The sequence below is a fragment of the Colletotrichum aenigma genome (assembly GCF_013390185.1).
Source record: "Colletotrichum aenigma strain Cg56 chromosome Unknown KSG_Cg56_contig08, whole genome shotgun sequence".
Lineage (NCBI taxonomy): Eukaryota > Fungi > Ascomycota > Sordariomycetes > Glomerellales > Glomerellaceae > Colletotrichum > Colletotrichum aenigma.
In genome coordinates, this window is record NW_023500914.1 from 3563435 (window position 1) to 3586556 (window position 23122).

At 54.2% G+C, this 23122-nt stretch overlaps 6 protein-coding genes across 6 annotated transcripts; 5 read left to right on the top strand and 1 right to left on the bottom strand.

Moving 5' to 3' along the window:
* Positions 1-1548: 1548 nt before the first annotated feature.
* Positions 1549-3568, top strand: eso1-0 (N-acetyltransferase eso1; the record flags this gene model as incomplete). Its single annotated transcript, XM_037327665.1, has 2 exons — positions 1549-1766; positions 1816-3568. 2 exons carry the CDS (start codon positions 1549-1551, stop codon positions 3566-3568), a joined length of 1971 nt encoding a protein of 656 aa, XP_037174008.1.
* Positions 3569-3809: 241 nt separating this feature from the next.
* CGCA056_v012422 (uncharacterized protein) lies at positions 3810-5164 on the bottom strand (the record flags this gene model as incomplete). The annotated part of the gene is made up of 7 exons (XM_037327666.1): positions 3810-3858; positions 3939-4024; positions 4599-4682; positions 4744-4852; positions 4912-4970; positions 5053-5077; positions 5121-5164. The coding sequence occupies 7 exons, from the start codon at positions 5162-5164 to the stop codon at positions 3810-3812; spliced, it is 456 nt and encodes a 151-aa protein (XP_037174720.1).
* A 2407-nt stretch (positions 5165-7571) lies between these two features.
* CGCA056_v012423 (uncharacterized protein) lies at positions 7572-8823 on the top strand (the record flags this gene model as incomplete). The annotated part of the gene is made up of 4 exons (XM_037327667.1): positions 7572-7814; positions 7873-7954; positions 8018-8557; positions 8612-8823. 4 exons carry the CDS (start codon positions 7572-7574, stop codon positions 8821-8823), a joined length of 1077 nt encoding a protein of 358 aa, XP_037174006.1.
* Positions 8824-10084: 1261 nt separating this feature from the next.
* CGCA056_v012424 (uncharacterized protein) lies at positions 10085-10515 on the top strand (the record flags this gene model as incomplete). Its single annotated transcript, XM_037327668.1, has 2 exons — positions 10085-10332; positions 10446-10515. The coding sequence occupies 2 exons, from the start codon at positions 10085-10087 to the stop codon at positions 10513-10515; spliced, it is 318 nt and encodes a 105-aa protein (XP_037174005.1).
* Positions 10516-14428: 3913 nt separating this feature from the next.
* Positions 14429-18265, top strand: CGCA056_v012425 (putative importin; the record flags this gene model as incomplete). Its single annotated transcript, XM_037327669.1, has 7 exons — positions 14429-14518; positions 14895-14973; positions 15062-15528; positions 15584-15768; positions 15820-17863; positions 17915-18041; positions 18093-18265. 7 exons carry the CDS (start codon positions 14429-14431, stop codon positions 18263-18265), a joined length of 3165 nt encoding a protein of 1054 aa, XP_037174719.1.
* Positions 18266-21007: 2742 nt separating this feature from the next.
* tdiE-3 (putative methyltransferase tdiE) lies at positions 21008-22514 on the top strand (the record flags this gene model as incomplete). The annotated part of the gene is made up of 8 exons (XM_037327670.1): positions 21008-21064; positions 21114-21143; positions 21341-21404; positions 21462-21616; positions 21686-21723; positions 21786-21923; positions 21975-22394; positions 22454-22514. 8 exons carry the CDS (start codon positions 21008-21010, stop codon positions 22512-22514), a joined length of 963 nt encoding a protein of 320 aa, XP_037174003.1.
* Between the last annotated feature and the right edge of the window lie 608 nt (positions 22515-23122).

Consider the following 23122-nt stretch of genomic DNA (forward strand, 5'->3'; position numbering starts at 1 on the left):
TGTAGGATTTCCCACAGCAGATGACGATGTCTTGCTTGAAGCGGCGAAAAACGGAGGTGTGAAGCGGGGGAACCGGAGCGGGCAGCCAGTCTGACTATGATGGCAGCTTGTGCCACCTTTTCTTTCGGAGAGGTGGGCAACCCGAATAGAAGCTGCAGCCTTACGAGCAGTATCCAAGAAGATGCTGAACGTGTTCGGGGGCTGCGTCTTCGCAAGGTAGGCTTGATTGAGGATGGCTGCCTCGCTCTCGACGCAGGCCGTTGATGACGCCTGATTGCATCAGCCTGCTCGACGTTGAGCCGTCGGTTCCAGCGGATAGATGTCAAATATGAGCAGCATGGGAGTGGAGAAGAGGAGTCGTCGTCACTGCCCGATTGGGAACAACGGTTTCTTGAACTGAAGAAGCAGGCCCATCAAGCTTAGATTTGCAGGTACGTGATGCTAGAAAGGCAGGACCATCCAATGGCGCATCCATCTGTGTCTCGAATGCCTAGAGTAGAGAAGGCCGTGTCAGGTCTCTCGTGGCATGAGGGGCCAAGTAACACCACCATCCCGATGTAGGAAATACTGTGTCTTTCGTCGATAAGAGCCCCAGTCTCCGGGAAAGAGTGTTGCTGCCAGTATATCGACCAATCAAGAAGACTCAACTGGCATCGTTCGCGTGGGGATCCATTTGTCGTCCACCGCCTCGCGAGACATCGGGTAACGAAGCTGAATGAAACGCCGTGGGGGAGGCAGCAACTATCGTTGCGCAGGCTCCAACTCCGAAGACCTGCAGGCCTGTCTTTTCAAAGCGTTCGGTTGGAATCAGGCTGGGCTTGCACGCCGGGTGCGCCAAAACTCAGTGACGTGTTGCTGGATGATAGTAGTGTAGCAAGGCAGGTTGGTAAGCCTAGACAGAAACAACGTTGACTTTCTGAACGATGTGGAACTTTGACACAGGTACCAACTAGGCGTTGCCAGCCAAAGAAGTATGTGAGAAGGTTAATGATTGTGACGGTCTTGTATTAACGAGTCCCACGGTGTTGGTCGGTATTGTTGGAATCCTGACAGTTAAGTTCGAAGTGGGAAGGTAGCAGGGGAGATGATGGATCGGAAAGTGACCCACGTCAAATCTGCGGATCATCGTTGGAGAAAGAGTGGGTCCAGACAGCCACTAAGCGCCTTACGGCAAGCTCGTCTCGGTGTTGAGGACATTGCGCGCCGCTGCGACCAGCACTTTCACGTCTGTTCTTAGTACACTGTGGTAGTGTGGAAAAGATAGGCGCGTCAAGGATCGCGTCTGCGTTTGCTTCGACTACCTACCTACTCACTTAGCAAGCGCAATCCAATATCTGTGCAGCGACCTCCAAACCTCAACTTACCTGCTTTCCCTTTGTATCGTCGTTGAGGCCCACTCATATTGCACACTTTCAGCGTGCTGCTACCATCAAAAACTCAAACCCCCTTGTCTTTATGCCAATGTCTATCTCACCCGGCCACCACTGAACTGGGGCAACTACGCCGACGACGCCGGCACTTGTTGCCACTGCTGCGACTCTCGAAAACATGTCGTCCTCCCAGCCCTTTCGGGATTCATCCCCCATCGCAGGCACTGGCAGACGCAAATCACACTTCACCTATCGACATCTGTCTCAGCTTGCCTCATACAATACCTCTTGTCCTTTGCGAGTCGTTGCGCACATCGATCTAGATGCCTTCTACGCTCAATGTGAGATGGTACGTTTGGGCGTGCCTAAAGACCAGCCTCTGGCTGTCCAGCAATGGTGAGTATGCCGCCTACACCATCTGCTTGCCTCTACTAACATGGCATAGGCAGGGTCTGATTGCTGTCAATTACCCAGCACGGGAGCATGGTATCGGCCGCCATTGCACCTTGACCGAAGCTAAGAAGATGTGCCCGAATCTAATTTCTCAGCATGTAGCCACATGGCGAGAAGGCGACGACAAATGGGCCTACCGCGATGATGCAGCAGCCAACATTCAGAGTGACAAGGTCTCTCTTGACCCTTACCGCCTGCAGTCCAGAAAGATCTTGGCAGTCATCAAGGAATCCTTACCCCAAGACCTCCAAAAGGTCGAAAAAGCCAGCATAGACGAGGTTTTCTTGGACCTGTCTGCGCAAGTGCACTCCGTTCTGCTGGAGCGGTTTCCGGAACTCGGGAACCCACCTCCATACGACGACCCTACTGAGAATCTGCCCAGCCCGCCTGTCTCAGCACTAGATTGGCAAGCAGATGCTCTCATCGACCTGAACGAGGAGGAGGAGTCCGTGGACCCGGACTGGGACGACGTGGCGATCCTCATTGGGTCCGAAATTGTACGAGACGTTCGACGTCAGGTCCTGGAAAAGCTCTTTTACACATGTTCGGCCGGCGTTGCCAAGAACAAGCTGTTAAGCAAGTTAGGCTCCGGTCACAAAAAGCCCAACCAGCAGACTGTGATCCGGAACCGAGCCGTGGATCAGTTCCTGTCTGGTTTCAAGTTCACAAAGATGCGCAATCTCGGGGGAAAGCTCGGCGAAAACGTTGTTACGACCTTCAACACTGAAGCCGTCAGTGAACTGCTGCCCATTCCCTTGGATCAGATGAAGGCAAAGCTGGGGCATGAAACGGGAACATGGGTATACAACACCATCCGAGGTATCGACAACAGCGAAGTCAACTCTCGTACACAAATCAAGTCCATGTTGTCAGCCAAATCCTTTCGACCTTACATCAACACGCCCGAGCAAGCTGTGAGGTGGCTTAGAATCTTTGTGGCCGACATTTTTACCCGACTGGTGGAGGAGGGCGTTTTGGAAAACAAACGCCGGCCAAGGACAATAAATCTACACCACCGTCATGCCGGTCAGATGAAATCACGGCAAGGCCCGATCCCTCAAGGCAGGTCTCTGGATGAGCAGACTCTCCTTGAATTAGCAAAAAGCCTACTCAACCAGATCATAGCAGAAGGAAATGTCTGGCCTTGCGCGAATTTAAGCTTGAGCGTCGGGGGATTTGAGGATGGTATCACAGGTAACATGGGCATTGGAGCCTTTCTGCTCAAAGGAGAGGAAGCCCAAGCCCTAAGGCAGGGCGCCCGTGAAGCAAGCTGCACATCGATACCGGAAGAAAATCTATCAAAACGACGGCGGACTGAGGAAGGGGCCATCCATCGCTTCTTTACACGGGGTGTTTCCACCGACGACGAACTGCTGCCCGACGATGCAACCATCAACGAGGATGTCAAATCCCGAAAAAGGGCCACCACGGCAGACTCGCCAGCGGCTACACTTACGGCGGATCGACGGCAGGAAGCAGTCAACGGTAGCCATGGCCAACCACCAATCACGCCCTTCTTATGTACGCGCTGCAACACAGGCTTCGAAACGCCAGAAGAACACCAAAGCCACGCAGATTGGCACTTCGCCAAGGATCTACAGGAAGAAGAACGTGGCAGTGCCACATTTGCCAATCGATCCACTGCTGCACGCAACTCTGGCACAAAAGCATCGGGTGCATCGGCCAAGCGAGGCGGCCGCGGAGGCAAACTCGAGCAAGGCCAGAGCAAGTTGAGGTTTGGATGAGTCCTGATCACACACCAAGGGTATCACTACGTCAAAAGTTTGTCGAGCGGGTCCTGCCGCTTGATACCTGATCTGACCAAATTGAGGACCTCGCGCCCTGAGACTCGGTTCCAGGGTCATCGCGGCAGAGCAAATTAATGATGTTGTCCCCGGCGAACCTCAAAGAACGGTTCCTGAGGATTCCGAACTCATATCTGCCCACCACACGAAGGGCGCAACAAACCTTGGATGAAGGGATCCATTAAGCAAGGACGTTGTTGGTTCGGATGCTCTGCAATGGCCACTTTTGGCTGCGATGCAACAAGTATTGTCAACTGAAATGCTGGTTCGATGCCGACCTGACGCCCTCATCTAGTATGTAGTTCCTCACTGCATAGTACAGGCGTATGCTGGGTCACATTTCATCGAAGTAAGCGGTTTCGAGACAATGAGGTCGGAGAACTTGGCCGTGACAGCCTGACAAGACAAGGAGACACATGCTTCCCGTATTGTAGGGGAGCGACGCTATCGATGGCTTAATGTGGATATACGATACCCTCCAGTGTCGTCATCCCATCTTCCGCCTGCAGCTATCCGCGACATGGTTGGGTCCCCGCGTGTTGGATATTGGGAGCGTCAGGGGCGATGTCTACTGAGGAACAGGGCCTCAGTCATGATAATTCCAGATGGCCCAAGGATCGATGCTGAAAGTCATAGAAGAAACATTACAGCCGCGCTTTTTTCGGAATGCCAGGACCGGGGCACATCGTGTCTCTGATTGAGGTCGTTGCCGCGAGAATGCCAGGTCTGCTCGTCGCGTATGGTTTTGGATGTGTCGGGTCGTCTTGTCAGAATCCAGATGGCGTCTGTCGATGATTGGCCATGAGTTAGGCATCTTTTGGGCTAATGTGGGTTGGGCCACAATTATTTTGGCGCGAAGCATTGATACCCAACGACACCAACCACCGCCCGCTACCAGGTTGCGATCGAGTTACCTCAGCACGGATTGTCTTCTAAGGCGGATGAGAGACGCAGAACACGCGTGACCAACCGCACATACCTTCTTGACAATAACGGAGCACCGAGGATGAAGGGGGAGATCAATCAGCGAGGGATTCTTTCGATGGAAAATACTCTTATATCGTTGTCAATGCCGCCCGCGCGTAAAAGCCTCTGGTCGAAGGAGTATTGCTCACCGGTGTCCGACAAGCGTCAACCACACCAAGCCGCTGGGATACGTGGGCGTCAAACGGCAGACGAACCCGACGCAAGGACGTGCCGACCATACTGAGTACGACCATAGTACTTCGCACGCACAGGGCCTTGGTTCAATCAGCTGGAAAGTGAAGTCAGGATCTGCCTACCTCACGTTACGCCGTTGCCACCGACTTGTCGCCGTTTGAGCAGCTGGGATGACCCGGCTCTGTAGGGTATCAGCAACTGTGACGGCCAAGTTGATAAAAATGGAAGAAAAACGGAAGAGAAAATGACAGGCATCACCTCACTTTAACCCGCCTCACCTTGGGCAACCTGACGAAACAATGATCATCAGGGTCTGGCAAATGAAGCCTACAGCGCGACAAAACTTTGGATGTTTGTCTCCGCGCTTTTGAACATGGAGTGCGCAAGGGGTTGGCGAGAAAAGCCTGATGTTTCGAAAGAGCCGGATTCGCATCCTGATTTCAAGTGGAAACCCATACTCATGGCATATTTCGTGTGGCATTGTGGTCCGAAGTTCAAGAATTAGAATTCTCATGGACCCACCCCGGCAAAAAAGCACCGGGGAGACAACCGACAACACCCTTTGGTGCGGTTGCCCAACGCCACTGTGCGCTAGCAAGCCGTCATTCTCGACACATCCTGGAGACGACCAAACGCTTGTTGGTCTAGAAGGGACTACTCACGAGCCACATCTCCCCCAAACCTCATCATCCCAAGCCGACGAACAGCATCTCAGCCTCAGCTGCATAGGATTCCTCAAACGAGAGTTTTCGGCACTAACGGTCTAGATCTCTGTCGAGCGCTCCCGCAGACAGGAGTGATGGCGATTTACACGATGGAGAGACACGAGTAACAGCGCCTGAATCACATTCATCTGAGCCAAGTCTCCCATCAAGGCCCCAATATCCGTGCTGGAACGCGAGAGTTTGTCGGCTTTGTGTTATTCGCTGGTCCCTTGGGCACTCGCTCCGTCGGCTCTCCCGCGTGTTCCACTGATCCGCAACATCCTCTATTGGGCACCAAATAGCCTTGTCGCATTAGACCGGAAAGGCGGTGGCAGTGACAAACAAACCATGGCGTCGCCAGACCGTACAACGACATTGAGAGCCCTGTTGCGACCCTTGTGTACAGCCGAGCCGATAAACCTTGCATTGGATCTCACCGCAGCTCGTCGCCTTTCTGCTGTCCCTGGGGTTCAGGGACAGACAGACACGCTGGAAATACCGATTCCTGGGCTGTGACCGCAGTTGATGGGGAAGCCACTGGCAGTGCTGAGTGCCGAGCCCTACCAGACCGCCCTCACCTCGGTTGTGCTGCCTCTCTGACTCGCCTTACTCTTTACGTATTGCGCCCACAACGGCTACGGGATCACCAGCCGCAGGTAGCATCCGGTCGCTTGCTCACGACGTTTGGGGGCTAGAAACCTGGAAACCCCAGAGGAGAGGATTACCTCATCTGACGCTCTCACTTAGCAGGCAGTAAACTGTGCAAGGCGGGCATTGACGAGCCAACGTCAGTTTGCTTCTCGGGTGGCTCATCTCCACCGTGGAAAAACGCTCATTGGATTTGCTTCTTCTTCTCCCGACGTCAAATACTGCCTTGCGAACCCACGCAACCAATTAACCAAGGCGGCGACGACGTTGGGATTGGCGCGTGCTAGAAGCCGGCAGCCAAAGTCGCTTCGAATTCTGCTAGTGCGCGCACCGGGCAGGGAAGCGGGAAGTACACGCCAGATACTCGTTCTAGACGAAGTACAGTCTCCTCGGTATCCTTTTTGGGGCTGCCCAACCTCCAGCAGCTGCACCTCATCCCGTCTCCATCCACTCAGAGCGGCCGCCACCCAGCTTCCTTGCTGCCGCCCAACCGCTGTCCGCCTCTTGTCTTTCTGCTGCTTCCCAACTTTTGTCTGGCTCGTCATCTCTCAGTGGCTCTCTGCTGGTCCTTTTTCCCCACCAAACCAAGACGCAGGCTAGGCACGGGCAGGCTCTCATCGGTCAGCCAGGCCAGACTTGGCCGCACCAAAAGACGCACCACCACCCACCCCTCCCAGCCCCTAGCCCCTCCCAGGCAAGGTCTAGGGAGTCACAGAGTGGCAGATTTGCCAGGTTGCTGGGGTTTTGCTGGAGCGCCTGGGAAAATCCGCACGGGACTGTCAGCCAACAACGTGGTGCCAACAAGCCCTGTTTCTCAGATCAGTCCCGAGGCCTGCGGTTACCGTTTCCTGTGTACCTGCTGTACCTCTGCGCTGGGCCACGCACAAGACAGATAGACAGCCAGTCAGCCAGAGACACACACACGCACCCTCACACACGACGCACACATATCCAGAGTGTGAGGACGAAGAGGGCCTCCCATCCAGCGAGTGTACATTTACGGTACATCCAACCCGACCGTTCGCTCGCTCTCTCCCGCCTCCCGCCTCCCGTCTTGCGTTTGTCCTGTCCAGTCAGAACGAGGACGAGGGTGTGCTGGTGACCACTCACCACTCACCACTCACCACTTAGCACTGACTTGATCACTGGCCACTGGTCCACGTCGGTGACTTACCGCTGGGGGTCCCGGTTTTTCGAACAATCCCCACCCCCAAGAGAAGAGCCAGACTCTGGCCTGTTCCTTTTCTTCTCCCACCACCCACTCCCTGCCCGCCTTTGCGCTTCCGTCTTCTTTTTCTTTCCGCCATCTCGCCGACATTTCCATCCTGCCGTCCCTCCCCTCTCTTCTCTCTCGTTCCCCCTATACCATCCTCTCTTCACATTCCGTCCGTGTCCTCGTCTCCGTTCGACCCTCACGAAACCCTTCGATCATGTCGTCCAGAACATCGCGCGGTGCCCCTCCTTCGGGCAGCTCCTCTGCGGCACCCCCCTCCAGCGGTCGTTCCAACGAGTACTTCGTCCCACGAGATGGTATTGATCGCGAGGTCATCACGGCAGACATCTGCCGCTACCTCGGAAACGATGCTTTGGTGCGACCCGGTCACTACGAGAACCCTCAAACCGGCCAAGTGGTTCAAGGCTACTACATCACCGCGTACCGGAACCTAACAACAGTGAGACTTCCGACTCGTCATGCCACCACAATACGCATGCTAATACGAAGCCCCGCAGGCTATGATTGATGATCTCAAGGCCGACTCTGCGCGTTGGGAGGCAGAGAGGCGGCAGCAGGCCGCCCGGAACACCCAAGGAGGTACATTTGCCTCGAGAGATGCGGCGGCTCCCTCTTTGTCGAGACGATCTAACTCCCCTACAGCAGGGTACCGCCAGTCGGAGACTCATTCCGCGCGCCAACACTATGGCCCCACGGATCCCGCTGGCTACCCGGACGTAGGACGTGACTCCTATGAAAACACACCCAGATACCCAGGTTCTCAAGCCCCAGGATACTCGGGAAATGCCGCACAGAGCTACTCTGGATCATCTGCTGCTGGTTACTCCCAACAGGCTCCGTCTCCTTATTCTTCAAGTGCTGGGTACTCCTACCCATCGGGAGGTTCTGCTTTCTCTCCCCAGCCGGACCCGAGAGATCCCAGATACTCTGGAACTCCCCAGTACGGGGGAGAGCCGTACACTGCCGTCAACGCGAACATGGCCGCTTCGCGCAACTTTGACTCCTATGGTTCCTCTGGACAGCCCGCAAGGATTCCCACCACTATGGCTCCTCAGTCGGGACAGACTTACATTCCATCCGGATCTCAAGCTCAGGCAGGTTACCCCTCCGGCTACTACCCGCCGTCATCGCAGGCGCCCTACGGAGCTGCGCCAGTATCCCAAGATCCGTTGTATGGACGCGGTGCGTGTAAACTCTCACATTCCCTGTCCTCGCCGACATCATCTAATTATGTAGCGTCCCCAGCAGGTGCCGCTCACCCTTCGTCGTACAGCTCAGGCCAAGGATCACAGTATGATACAACCCCAACCCCCCGCGCTTCGGCTACTCCTTCGAATTCCAATGCTCAGATGGGAAACAGTGGATCATCCTCGTCGCACTCCCGCCGCAGTGAGAGGGACTCCGACAGGCATCACACATCCGACCGCCACCGCCCTCCGCGCCGCTAATACGTTCTCTACCCGGAGTTTGATCTAGCCATCCCGACTGCATGAGATACCTGTCTCGTGAGTTGTCTGTTATGAAATTTCTTCCTAATGACCCTTGGATTTGGACCCATTTCCGGCGTCGGCTTCTTTCATCATTTGTTTCTCCCGGATAGAACCTCCCAGGCCCGGAGGAGGTTGTGGAAACCATCTCGAGTTGCAAGTCTGCATCTCTTGTACTCCGTTGTCTGGCTTTGCTGGCGTTTTGGCTTCGCGCCCTGGCTCGGAGCTCCTTAGCTCTATTTCCACTTGGACCGTTCCTGGACTTCTCTGCCATCTTTCCCGGATATCGCCCCAAGAATGGATTCTTGCCGCATTCTACTCCTGGACGTTTCACGACTGCATACATGGATGGGCCCAACGATTTTTGCTATTCGATTTGAATGCCCCATTGGCAAGCAAGACTGCGCCTTGCACATTTTTTAAGGCCCTGGACCTGGATCGGAAAAAAAAAGACGCGCTTTTCAGATGAATTATGTCGGCAATTTGCTCATCATCAAGGACCACCTTGCTGTCTGGATCCGTCCTGAAGGTGGGATGTGATATCGCTTGCTCTCTTCTCCTGGTCTGGGTTTTGTTTTTTCTACTACTTGGACTTCCGGAGTTCTGGGTGAACAAGGCTTTTCTAATAGAACATTGAGGTCGACATCTGGACAGCAAGGTGAGTCCCCGGACTGTATATACTATTGAACCCTTTTGGGATTCATTCTATGGACGACCTCAAGCCCTTCTCGAGGGGTCTCGTGGGTTCCTCCTTTGAGACTTCTCATTTACTGAGCGCAACAGCCTTCAGTTGGATTTGCACACCCCTGGACGTCAATCACCTTCTCGGAAGTCTGCCTAGACACAAATCTGGATCACTGGAAACCTTCAAGCCCTGGACAATATTACTGCCTGGAAAACACTGCCTGGACAATCTCATGGAGTTCGCCCCATTGCAAATGATGCTGGATAGCTCCTCCCGGACCCAAACGTGGCAGTACCACTACCTGCACACAGCCATCATGGAGACCCCCTTGACCTGTTCACTCAGTCATATTGTCGTGTCTACCAACAAGGACCAATGGCTCGTTGAGCTCAAAAGAAATTCTATCATGGAGAGCCAACTCTCCCTTTTGGGTAAGCTCGGATCATATCAGGAAGCACGATCCAACTGGGTACCCACACCAGTACACGTCCGTGGATTGAGTGAGATAGCTGTTGCGATTTTCTGCTCGGTTCAGCAATGAGCTTCTGGTTTCCCGGACATGCTTGTAGCTTTGATGCCTGCAGCCAGCCATGGGACATCAAGTCTGGCGGTTCAGATGGTACACTGCCCACGGGGAACTCTACGGTGCGGTCCCAAGTTGCCTACTTGGCTCCAGGAGACAAGCCAATTCCCGGATCAACCACCCAGGAGCATTCTGCCAACCCGAGGATCATCTTTCCCGAGCCACTCGTGGGAATGTCCGTCGCGACCTCGCGGGAAAGCTCGTTAGTTACCACTATTTCTTGTCTTTCGCTGTTTTCTTCATTTCTAGTTTGGAGCAGCCGTTCTGCCAACCAGGAGACCACTGCCGGAGGACTAGACTAACTCATCACCACAGGTCGGACCACAGGCAGCAGAAGCAATCAGGATCATGCCAGAGGGGGGATTGGGTTGCGTTGGAAGGTTGATGCTTGAGGGTTGTATGCATATTTTGTGCGAGCGTTGGTATTGTGAAGTGTTTCTCTACTTTTCTGTTTGAATTCAGGGAGCTGATATGAGTCTGTGGACTCGGTTTACGATTATCATTATTGATGTACTTGGCGCTAGTATTGGACTATGGGTGCGGCACTTGTCAGCCGTTGATTGAATGACACTTCAGAGTTTTTATGACTGAAAAACAAACCCGGGTCTTCCCGCGACTCGAATGCTGATCGGGAACATTTGTCAACTCTACTGTGGTATTTCACGCAGTGCCATGATACCGTGGAGGTCGCATCGCGTCCACGTTTCCGGCATCAACCCGGCTCGGATCGTTGCTGTGTGATGTCACCCACTACTGCCACCACTCAGATCCCTCTGCGGATATTTTGGATCATAACTGAGTAGGCGTGTTCGCGTGCGTGTCCCAGTTTTTGAAAACCCAACTGTCAGGCACCACTGTCCTGGGCCGCTTCACGTGGGGGGAAGGGGAAGGGATGAGAGAGCATAGTTGGGCAAAGTTGACACTCGTCGGACAGGGTCCTTGGGTGCAGCCTCTGGCAACCTTGATTTCTGTATAGGGTGCGAGTTGGCAAGGCACAGGGGATTCAGGGCGAGGACGCCTACACGCACTCTTGGGATATGAATAGAGTTTGTGATTGCGACTCATCGCATCCGTAGTGGTGTACGGGTTTTGAAAGTCATCGATGTGAGAAAATGGAGATGAACTGCTTCCCATCTGTTAGCCGCCCCCCTTCGAATTCGTATTGAGTATCTTTTGAGTTTCTCTCTCATTTTCGCCACGTTGATCTCCGCGACTTCAGACTTTAAGATGTTTCCCCATCCCTTTTCGCAATGCAGAATTTGAAAAATCGAATGTGTGCGTTTGAAGCGGAGAAAGGTGGCGAGTCGCTACAGGGAACATCCGCGCCGGGCGGAAGCTGTTGAGCTGAACGGCTATGAGGAGGGAGAGTCCTGGGATGAGGCTTGAAGCATGATTAGACGGTGACCCTGAAGATCGCGGTTTTATGCTTTCAGAGGGATCTGTGGAGGAAGGGGCCACGGCGGTGTTCCTTGCTTGGTTCTATTCACAGATCGCGGCGGCAGGATTGTTCGGATTACGTGTCAACTGCCGGAAGGAAGTTGAGTTAGTTGGGAGATGGGACATGAGGCTCTCGCTCACTTCAGGGGCGGGCCGGGTTCCCCGACTATGTAGCACAGGCCTCGATGAAATCTAAGTCTTGTCACCGTGTTCTTAGTGTTCAATATCTCACTTGTCATGGTCGCTCTGGCAAACAAATGAGGAGTTACAAAGCGTATTACGAATACGATGCTGAAAACATTGCCGTGCAGGCCGGGAAAGGGACGGTTTGCTCGGTGTCCTTCTGGAAAGGCTCATCGGCTGTCGATGGAACTCATTGAGGGGTGGTCCCCTCCCCGGCTATTCCACTCCGGTCGGTGAGGTGGGTGAGGCCCGCACCGACGGACGGGGCGATGGCGTTCGATTTCCCAACGATGAGACGGAGGGGCAAAAGAAAGGAAGAGGCCACGCACTCGGGACGGGCTGATGAGTAGGAGAGAGTGTAAGTAAACACACGCGGCGCCGGGAGCCTATTTCTTTGCCCGTCGATCTGGTGGCACGGTACGCACGGCATGAAATGATTGTTGGAGATTTTTTTCAGGAGGGTTACAGCGGGGAGCAGCCCTGTGAATTCAGCGATGGCACTGATGGGATGGACGGAGGGGGAGGGGGCTCTCTGAGGGGGCCGCGCGCAGGGCAGGACGGTGCCTCAGCGGGAGGGGAGGGGAAGGGGACGGCGGCGGTAGTTGGTGGCGACGGTAGTGGCAGCCCGGCTGGGCAGGACACTCGGGGCAGGCCAGTTTGATGGGTCGGGTAAGACGAGGTGGGAAGAGAGTCGACGAAGCAAGCGTGGAATCGTGGGAAAGGGGACGGGGACCCTTGGGAGGGGGGGGGGGGGGGGGGGGGGGTTGGGGGTTTCGGAGGGGTCGAACACTTCACCTAAAGTTGACCGGGGTCCTGCTGGGTTCCGGGCGGTGAAGAGAATGAGTTCTCTCTGCGAAAGGGAAACGAACACCAACCAAAAAAAATGAGATGCATTTATCGCGGCTGTGGAGACAGACACGGCTGGCCGATACCCATAATTACCGGGAAGGGGCCAATCAGATACTCGGGTTAACGCCTCGGGCTGCCCTGATGCCATACCGCTTTCGGGGGCCAGTGGAGGCGGTGGGCGGCGCACTTTTGCGCTTTTGCGCTTTTTCTGCCGACAATAAGCTCCATTCCAGCGCGGCGCCGGCGTCTGTCTGGTCTGCCATGGATCGCGGTGACAATTGACCCGCATCCTGGAAGATGCTTAGACAATTACCAACCACCGCATTGCAGAGCAGCACATGGACACAGAGATGCCACACGACACACAAACATCTGGGGAACTGAACCAACGAGTTGCGCTAGCTGGGAGTCTGTAAGTGTGTGTGTGTGTGTGTCGGTGTCGAGTTGCAGGCACTGGAATTTTCTTCCAACAAGGCAACCTCGGGGAAAATACACTCGAATCCAGGAGCCAACCAAATCAATGCAGGCAGTGTGTGTATTGTTGCATCCACGTCCAAATTCATGGATGGCCTTGTGCCTTAGCCGTCGGTACCCTGCTTGCTTGGGCCTTTTTTTTTCTTTGCTTCTTCACTTGCGGCGACAGTACTGCGTATGCCCACACACACACACCATATATACACAGGTACACAACACGTCTGCCGCTCCTTGTTTCCATGAGACGCGCTGTCATCTGTCTGGGGAAATGTGTGATCAAAACAAGCCCAGCAGGCCGACCACTGATGCGAGGGCTAGGCAAGGCAAGTCAAGTCACCGCGATTTCCTTCGGTGAGCCCACGTTTCGATGCGTTGAGCCGAAAGCAAACATCGTTTCTGCAGCAGTCAGTCAGTACCTTAAAGTAGACAAATATGACAGCATCGTTATAAATCAAAGATCATGCGCTGGTTATCCGGCATCCATGGAGATGCCACTCTGATAGCGCTCATGTCGAGGCATAGAGACAAGAAGAGCGGGACACACAGAGAGAGGGCATGGTCAAATAAATTGTCACGATACAGCCAACACACCGCACTGCTCACCCGCCGGCCTGAGGTCCGATCCTGAATCCGTCAGAACCAGAACCAGAGTCGCGGCATTCCAGCCAGTCCGGCGGCTGCCACCTGGGAACTCGGGGTTGCTGCCTCTCTTTTCTTCTTCTCTTTTGAAGAGAGAAGGGGCGCGGATAAACACACACAGCGATAGCCTGGACCTGTCTGACTTTTTTTCTCCAGGTCTCTTTCTTTTACCTAGACATTTACACCATTGTTGGTCTTGGTCTTGACTCTGATCCCCCATCACCTATCCACCCAGCACTTGCACCCGCACTCACTTGTACTGATACTTGTACTTGCACCCGGCGCCGCCCAACTCGTCCAGTCTTTTCTGCCACCCGACCTCTGGAGCGACCCCGAAATCCAGCAGCGCCTTCGCATTCACTCGGCGACCCCTTCTTCCCCTGACGCCTTACGTTATCCCGCCCACGATACGCCTGGACTCACTGCTACAGTCTTGTCCCTCCCCAACTAACTACCTACCTGTCCTGCCAAATACATAACCAACTACCACCTAGATAGGTACGGGCACGCACAAAGGTACCTCCCGCCTGTACCTCAACTCAGGTACCTCCTACCTCTACCTTACCTGTCGACCACCGCCGCCGTGGCATGCCCCGCCATTTCGAGGCAACACAGACGACCCGCCCAAAATTTTGTCTTCACCTCCCGCACCGCTTTCCTTCCTCTCAACTCCTATCCCGCCTTCGCCTCGACATCACCCCGTCAATTCACCCAAGATGGACACCACGGCGATTCGAGGCCTCCTCGCGGCCAGTTTGGACCCCGATGCCGACACGAGAAGGAGGGCTGAGATCCAGCTGAAGCAGGTACGACAACTCTCGTTTATCTCCAGTCTCCCACCACCCCCCGATGCCGTCCAACATGGACGTCGTCCTCCTTCCTGGCCGTCCCCCCTCCCCCACGAAATGGCCCCCCTACCGCTCCGAACCGATCCGCACCATATCGCACGCACGTACTGCACATATCACACACGCCCATACCAGACGCACACGCACACAAATGCCTACACGTCCATGGGTGGCTGGCTACCTTCGCGTCGTTGCTCTACGCTTTGTGCTGCCCGCTCCGATGAAGACGCCTACAGTGCCGAGCGCTTCGGGGGAGGAGGGCGGATGGACTATGCGCACTTGGCGACTCTTTGTTGAACCGGTTGACTGACATCATGTTTCTCTGCAATTATAGATCGAAGAGCACCCGGGGTTTATGGACGTTCTCCTCGAAGTCCTCCAGAACGAGCAGGATAACAGTGTACGACTATCAAGTACGTTGACGAAACACCCCTCCTTGCCATCGCCTCGCTTCTCTGGCACCACACATGCAGATATACTAACGCGCTCTCCGCTCTACAGCTGTCATTTATATCAAGAACCGCGTGAACCGGGGATGGGAAAAGTCGGATCACAACCCCAACGACACACCAATCGCCGAAGATGAGAAAGCGCGCTTTCGCGACCGCCTGCTGCCCATCATGGCCGCCTCTCAGGGGCTGGTCCGGCAGCAGCTGATTCCCGTCCTCCAGCGCATTCTGCATTTCGATTTCCCCGAGAAGTGGCCCAACTTTATGGACTACACAATGCAGCTCCTCAACACGAACGACGCCCCCTCCGTCCTCGCCGGCCTGCAGTGCCTGCTCGCCATCTGCCGTGCCTACCGATTTAAGTCTTCCGACGGCGACAACAGAGTTCACTTTGACAAAATTATCGAGGCTAGCTTCCCCAGACTGCTGGCCATCTGCAACGAGCTGGTTGCTCAGGAGAGCGACGAGGCTGGCGAGATGCTGCATCTGGCCCTCAAGGCGTACAAGCACGCGACCTGGGTAAACACGGATGTCTCTGCATCTGATTTGGTGCCGTTGGCTGACAGGATATTAGCTCGAGCTCTCTGCTTTCCTGCGCGCGCAGCAGACCAACTTTGGCTGGTGCACCGTTTTCCTTCAGACCGTTTCCAAGACGATCCCGGCCAGCGCCATGGTCGACGACTCATACGAGCGTGAAAAGCACCACTGGTGGAAGGCGAAAAAGTGGGCGTACTTCAACCTCAACCGCCTGTTCATTAGGTAGGGTCTACGCAAGAGTCGGGCGTTGAAGGTTTTGCTGACATTGCTTAGACATGGCAACACGCAATCTGTCGCCAACACCAAGGACGAAGATGCGGTTCGCTTCGCCAAGGAGTTCTCCGCCACGATTGCCCCCGAGATCCTCAAGCACTACCTGCAGGAGATTGAGAAGTGGGTTGCAAAGACAACCTGGTTGAGCAGACCCTGTCTGTCCTACACCCTCGTCTTCCTCGACGAGTCCGTACGCCCCAAGGAGATGTGGAACCACCTGAAGCCCAACCTTCAGAACTTGGTGACACATTTCGTGTTCCCAGTTCTCTGCCTTTCCGAGGAGGACATTGAAAAGTTCGAGGACGAGCCCGACGAGTACCTCCACAGGAAACTCAACTTTTACGAGGAGGCATCAGCACCGGATGTGGCGGCTACCAACTTCCTCGTTGGCCTGACCAAGAACAGGAGAAAGCAGACCTTTGAGATCCTCAAGTTTGTCAACGCCGTGGTCAATGAGTACGAACAGGCGCCGGATGACAAGAAGAACCACATTGCCAAGGAGGGTGCCTTGAGAATGATCGGTACTTTGGCGCCTGTCATTCTGGGCAAGAAGAGTCCCATCGCCGACCAGGTCGAATACTTCCTCGTCCGCTACGTTTTCCCCGATTTCACCAGTCCCCAGGGCTATCTCCGTGCCCGAGCTTGCGACACGATCGAGAAGTTCGAGCAGCTCAACTTCCAGGACCAGAACAACCTCCTCACCATCTACCGCCACATCCTCGACTGCATGGCTGACGTTGCCCTGCCCGTCCGTGTTACTGCTGCCCTCGCTCTTCAGCCCCTTATCCGTCATGACATTATCCGCACAAGCATGCAACAAAGCATCCCTACTATTATGCAACAGCTTCTCAAGCTCGCCAACGAGGCCGATATCGACGCTCTCGCCAACGTCATGGAGGACTTTGTTGAGGTCTTCGCCACTGAGTTGACGCCTTTCGCCGTCGCTCTGAGTGAGCAGTTAAGAGACACGTACCTTCGCATCGTGCGTGAGGTGCTCGACAAGAATAAGGACAACGGCGACGATGAGTATGGTGACTACCTCGATGAGAAGAGCATTACTGCTCTTGGTGTTTTGCAGACCATTGGAACTCTTATCCTTACTTTGGAGAGCACTCCTGACGTTTTGCTGCACATTGAGGCTGTTCTCATGCCCGTCATCCAGGTCACCCTGGAGAACAAGCTGTACGACCTGTACAACGAGGTATTTGAGATCATTGACAGCTGCACATTCGCTGCCAAGGGCATCTCCCCTACCATGTGGCAAGCTTTCGAGCTCATCCATGCTACCTTTAAGGCCGGTGCGGAACTCTACCTCGAGGACATGCTGCCTGCCCTCGACAACTTTGTCCAGTACGGAGCTGGCCAATTGGTCCAGAAGCCAGAGTACATCGAGGCGCTCTTCTCCATGATCTCTGACATGTTCAACGATAACAAGGTTGGGGGCGTCGATCGTATCTGCGCCTGCAAGCTGGCCGAGGCGATGATGCTGAACCTGCGTGGCCACATCGACAACTACGTTTTGCGCTTCATTGAGTTCGCCATGAACGTTCTCAACGCCCAGGATGTCAAGGTCAAGGCCTACAAGATCCACCTCATGGAGCTGGTCATCAACTCCATCCACTACAACCCCATCCTCACTCTGCACATCCTCGAGACCAAGGGATGGACTAACAGATTCTTCAGCCTGTGGTTCGGCAGCATGGGCAACTTCACCAGAGTCCACGACAAGAAGCTTTGCATTGTCGCCATCTCTGCCCTTCTCAGCCTCAAGGCTGATCAGGTTCCCCAGAGCGTTTCCGTCGGATGGCCCCGACTGCTCCAGGGCATCACTGAGCTGTTCAAAACCCTCCCGGCTGCCATGAAGAATAGGGAAGAGGCACTCCGTGACGATTACCACCTCGAGGCCGGCACCTACGATTACGGCGACGAGGATGAGTGGGCCGAAGACGAGGCCAACTGGAACGTCGAGGATGAGCCTGAAGAGGAAGAGGCTACTGAGGCCCGTGATGAGAGCACGGCATACCTTGAGTTCCTCAACGAGGAGGTCAGTAGAAGCCCATTTGCTATTGAAGTCATTCGAACTAACTGCCATCAGGCCCAGAAGTTCAGCCGCGGTGTCGAGGACATCGAGTCTGAGGATGACTTGGGCGAAGATAGCGTTCTTCTTGAGTCTCCGTTGGACAAGGTTGACCCTTACCAGCTGTTCAGCGCTACTTTGATGAGTAAGTGATGGCTACAGGTCCTAGAATGGCACATGACTAACAAACGTGCAGAGATGGAGGAGGAGCAGCCTCAGTTCTATCAGTCCCTGGCTTCTCATCTGACCGCCGAGGATCAGGCTGCCCTGCAGGGTGTCATGCAGAAGGCCACCGAAAATGCCCAGGCCGCCCAGCTGGCCCTTGCCCAACAACAAGGTGCTGCCCCCGTCAACGGCGGCGCCAGCTAAAGCCCTACCCGCGATTTCATCGATGACCGAGCCGGGCCCCTCCACGACACGGGGTTTTTTTCTTCTTCCCGAGCAAGAACGTAGTCTTCTCTGACCGCCCCGGTATGATGACGTGAGAGGGAGACGCGAGATGATCCGAGTGAGCCGCTGCCGCTACGCACGCCGGTGGACATGGCGCGCAAGTGCCGAGGAGCTGTTGTGGACGAGCGGTCACAGGAGAAAGATTGACGAGGCAAAGAATTACGATTATCCCCATCCCCTTAAGAGTACAAGAGGCCCCAAAAAGGAAAGATCTTCAAGAGCATTAGAGCGTGCAAACGATGGCTGGAGGCCAGCTGGATATGAGAGATGATGATGCAGCGGGGAGCTTTGGTAGGTGCTCAGAGCACGGCTTCCCCCTATTTGTTGTCTGTGTGGGAAGCCCAGGGGAGGAAAAATAGTCTTGTTGCAGCTTATTAGGTGTCAATGAGGACACTTCGATTGTCATCATGGCCGTCGTTTACTGTCGGCAGGCATAGCGCTGTGGGAGGCCTGCGTGTGGAGGTTGAAGCTCATGATGTCAGAGTTTTCTAGGTAGTTTAAATTCCCCCAATACTTCAAGAATCAGAATCAGTTCACAATCACCCGTCTCGTTGCCGTGTCTTATTGCGGGAGTAGTGATATCAACGATGATATCAACTCATAGCTTCATGATTTTGTAGCTTCGTGTTTCCGTTAGCCTCAGTTGTCTCCCGAAACCTTTGCCTAGTGAAAACAGCTACATGCCCCCGGGCAGTGTTGATCTCGGAAATGATGGCTTTGCTCGATCACTAGTCATGGTATAGTTGGCATTTGCCAGGTTAGACATGCGTCTTTCGAGAGGTTAGGTTGCACATTGCCCTTGATCATGCCGAGTGGAAGTTCTTGCAGATAGGCAATCCGCTAGAGGGCGGCGGGACGACTATTATGGCTACGGTGCTACAAGACGATATTCCTACCTTGTGGCGCACATGACGGATTGCGCGGACCTCATTGACGCAAATGTGATGAACCACGTAGATGCTTCTCATTCCGAGCTGGCAATTTTGTTCACTGCATCTCGAACCCGCCTCGTGGGTTCGAGTTTGGCAATGAAGGTGGGATTGCTCCAATCCAGGATTGTCGCTGTTGCTCCTTCTGCTTGCACCTCGGAACAGCACGTAGTTGATTGGGCTAACTTGGGAAGTACGAACAAAGGCTTGTACCGGCGGGCATTCTAACAGAATCGATTGGCAGAGCCAAAGTGGTTCACCTCTGACGTTTCTGCACTTTCGTTTGTAATGGCACCAACAGAGACTGCAGGTTGTCAATGGAATAAGCCTCCTAGTTTTGTTTTCGCTTTGGGGGGGCGGGGTTGAGATGATATCAACACACCAGGCACGTAACCGTTTAGAAATATAGGTTAGCTTCGATCTTCACTGCATTTTTAAACCGGCCCGAAGTGTTCTAAGTGTATCGAGTTCATTCAAATAAGAGTTGCTCCGGGATCCCGTCCGCTCTCCCATAGATAAGCCTATACGCGGGGGAGGAGGACTGGAGTAGAGAGAATAGCCCAAAAAGGAAGAGACATACAACACCGGGCATTCGCCGGTCGTCACCGACCCGACTACTACTCCAGCCCTCATTGGCTTATCTATGGGAGAGCGGACGGGATCCCGAGTTTTCCAATGGGTATGGTCGTATGTGACGAAAACAAGAAGCAAAGTCAATTATATCGTGTGCGACAGGGCGTATGCGCAAGTGATACCCTGCCCGCTGGGGTTCGGCGCATTTGACGAATCAGATGGATTTTGAGGTCATTCAAGCTTTCGGCGGATGGCGTTGGTTGACTGAAGGCTATTTTGAACATGTTAACTTGAGGTTGGCCATTAATAGTGACTTTTTGGTGAATGTCTCTCTGGCAGATATTCTTTCCACGTCGACGTGTGCTGCGGTTGTCCCCAACGTGTTGCATGGCAGGCAATATGTTTTGCCCACTGTCCCTGGATTTAGTACCTCAGTCGTCGGTTTGCCCATTGCAATCAGCAACTGGGCCGCAGGTCAGAATCTCAAGGTCTAAAAGTCCATGCTACTCGTGGGATTAGCTCTACTGTGATTCCAGCTTGTGGTTGTGGCGTCACGGGAATATCTGAAAATGTCCCTAATTCAAACCAACACCGAGAGGTGCGACTGCAGAACTCTCCGGTTGCGAGCGTGCGGTGTTTCGTTCGCTTCAGGCGGCAGCCCGACGGTCAGGTTCTGTTTAGCATGGAGGACAGTTGCCATTTTCGGTATGTCTCTCGTGGTTCCTCACTGGCTACCCTGTCCGCGGAGGCGGGCGACGGAGCCGAAAGAAGAGGTGCAGCGCAGCGATATCTGGACCGGTCCAACGGCGAGAGCAAACATGCAATCAATACGGGTGTTTCGCTTACCTTTTTACCCCTGCGAATGTTTTCCCATTCGCCGTGGAGATTTCTTCAGCTCCACACCGATCGCTGCAAAGAGGTAAATGTGCCTCGGCGCGCATATGCATGTTGACTTCCGTTGGTTCCTTCTCCCTGGTCGACGAAGAGGGGGGCTTACAGGTAGGATTGTCTGGCCACCACAAAAGGATTGTGCACCCCTCCGAAATCCCCAGGAGCCCCGTTCGTTTTCACATTTGAATTCAAGGTTTCATCCAGTATCGTACTCGGCAGTTTGATCTCAAAACTTCGTCGAGATTCGAACGCAAAGCGATCGTTAAACATGGCTGAGGCTGAGACTCGTGCGGTCGACCACGAGGTGGCGATCGCTGCTGATGAGGTGCGCGTTGCTCTTTCGGATGTTGTGGATCTGCTAACAATGTTACCAGGTGACCGATGATAGCGCATCGGAAGTAGGAGTAAGCTTAGATTGCCTATCCTTTCGCCTCCTGCTGCTGCATTATGGTTGAATTCGATCGCTCATGCAGGGTCTGCCCAGAGTCTCGCTTCTTCAAGCACAAGTGTGACCAGTTCTCTCCTTCAATACCGAATCGAGAATGGCAGAACCTATCACAGTTACAAGGAAGGCAGTGAGTCTACTTATTGTTGCTTCTAGGGTCGCAACTCACAGATTCCAGAATATGTCATGCCGAACGACGCGAGAGAGAGCGACAGACTAGGTATCTCTTGGACAGCGGAGAGTCTCTCTTATGAAGTGACTGACGAGATAAATGCAGATTCCCAACACGAGCTCATGATCTACACACTGAGGGACAGACTCGGCTTAGCTCCCCCATGCGACCCCAAGGCCAAGGTCGGCCGCGTCCTTGACGTGGGTACGGGCACTGGAATCTGGGCGGCTGACTTTGGTGAACTACACCCCGAGGCTGATGTAAGTCATCCACGTGGAAACTACATTACAGTCGCTCGATTGTTCTCTAACTCGGTCTCTGCGTCGCAGGTGCTTGGCATGGATCTCTCTGCTCCGGCGGCAGAATTGTAAGCATGCGGCTGGTCCTATGACGGACTATTTTGCTAAGCTGATCATTGTTATGTTCCAGCGTCCCTCCCAACGTCAAGTTCGAGATTGATGACCTTGAGGAGGATTGGACCTACTCGCGCCCGTTTGACTACATCCACCATCGACTCCTCAACTCGTGCATCAATGATTGGCACGCGTATCTCACCAAGATCTACGGGTGAGGCTCCTGGTTGCCTTTGCCATACTCTTTACATTGACAGCAAAATAGAAATCTCGTGCCTGGTGGTTATGTCGAGCTTCAAGAGGGCGAGATCCACCTGCAGTCCGACGACGACACTCTTCCCGCCGATAGCGACCTGGCTAAGTACGCAGACCTGATCCAAGAAGCCGCGGAGAAGGCCGGCCGCAAGTGGCAGGACATCCGCGACGTCAAGGCCATGATGATCGAGATTGGCTTCGTTGACGTCGAGCTGTACTGCTACAAATGGCCAATCAACGACTGGCCTAAGGAAGAGTACTACAAGATCCTCGGGACCTACAACTGCGAGAACACCTCGAACGCCTGCGAAGCCATGTCTATGGCCCTCTTCACCCGTGTTCTCGGATGGTCGCGGGACGAGGTCAACGTCTTCCTCATCAATGTCCGGAAGGATCTGAAGAACCGGGCTTATCACGCCTACTTTCCAATGTGAGTATCTACCCGAGGAAAACATGTCTTCCTGGTGAGCAGTACTGAAGAAGCGTCAGCCCCATTATTGTTGGACGCAAGCCAGAGGCCAAGAAGACTCCTGCGAAGACTGATGCCTAAACGGGCAAAACCAGGCATTTTGATAAAGCATCCATGATCTCTATGACGTGTCTACAATCAGAAGGAAAAGAAACGCTGGACAGCAATAAACTCGGACTCAGCTGGGATCGAGTGTTTCCTGGGAAATGACTGACGAAGCGATGTCAGGACTTCAGCACTACTCGCTGCGGTCAAGTACTTGTGCACTTGCCGCAACCCTATATAAGCCAATCATGTCTTGCATCTTCAACGTTTTGATAGATCAACCAGAAAAGAGTCACACATATCTCATCGTCTTAGTTTCAATTACACTGAAGAGGGGAAGTCGTCCAGGAAAGCGGCCCAGGCCAAGTCAGGTGCAACAATCACAAGGTACAGGGATGGCGGGGAAAGCTGCCAGCGCCGCGTTAGTGGTTGGCGCCGAGCCCAAACCGCGGGTAGCGGCGGCCTCCGGGCGATGGTTTAGCGGGATCCGACCCCTGATTACTGGTGCATTCCGGCGACAGCTGCAGCGGTGTCGCGGGGCGCCTGGGCTCTGCAGTTGGTGGTGGGGGGATCCACCTGTGGAATCTCAAGTGTCAACATCACTTCACCTCTTGCTCACCGTGTCAACTTTGACTACACTTCTT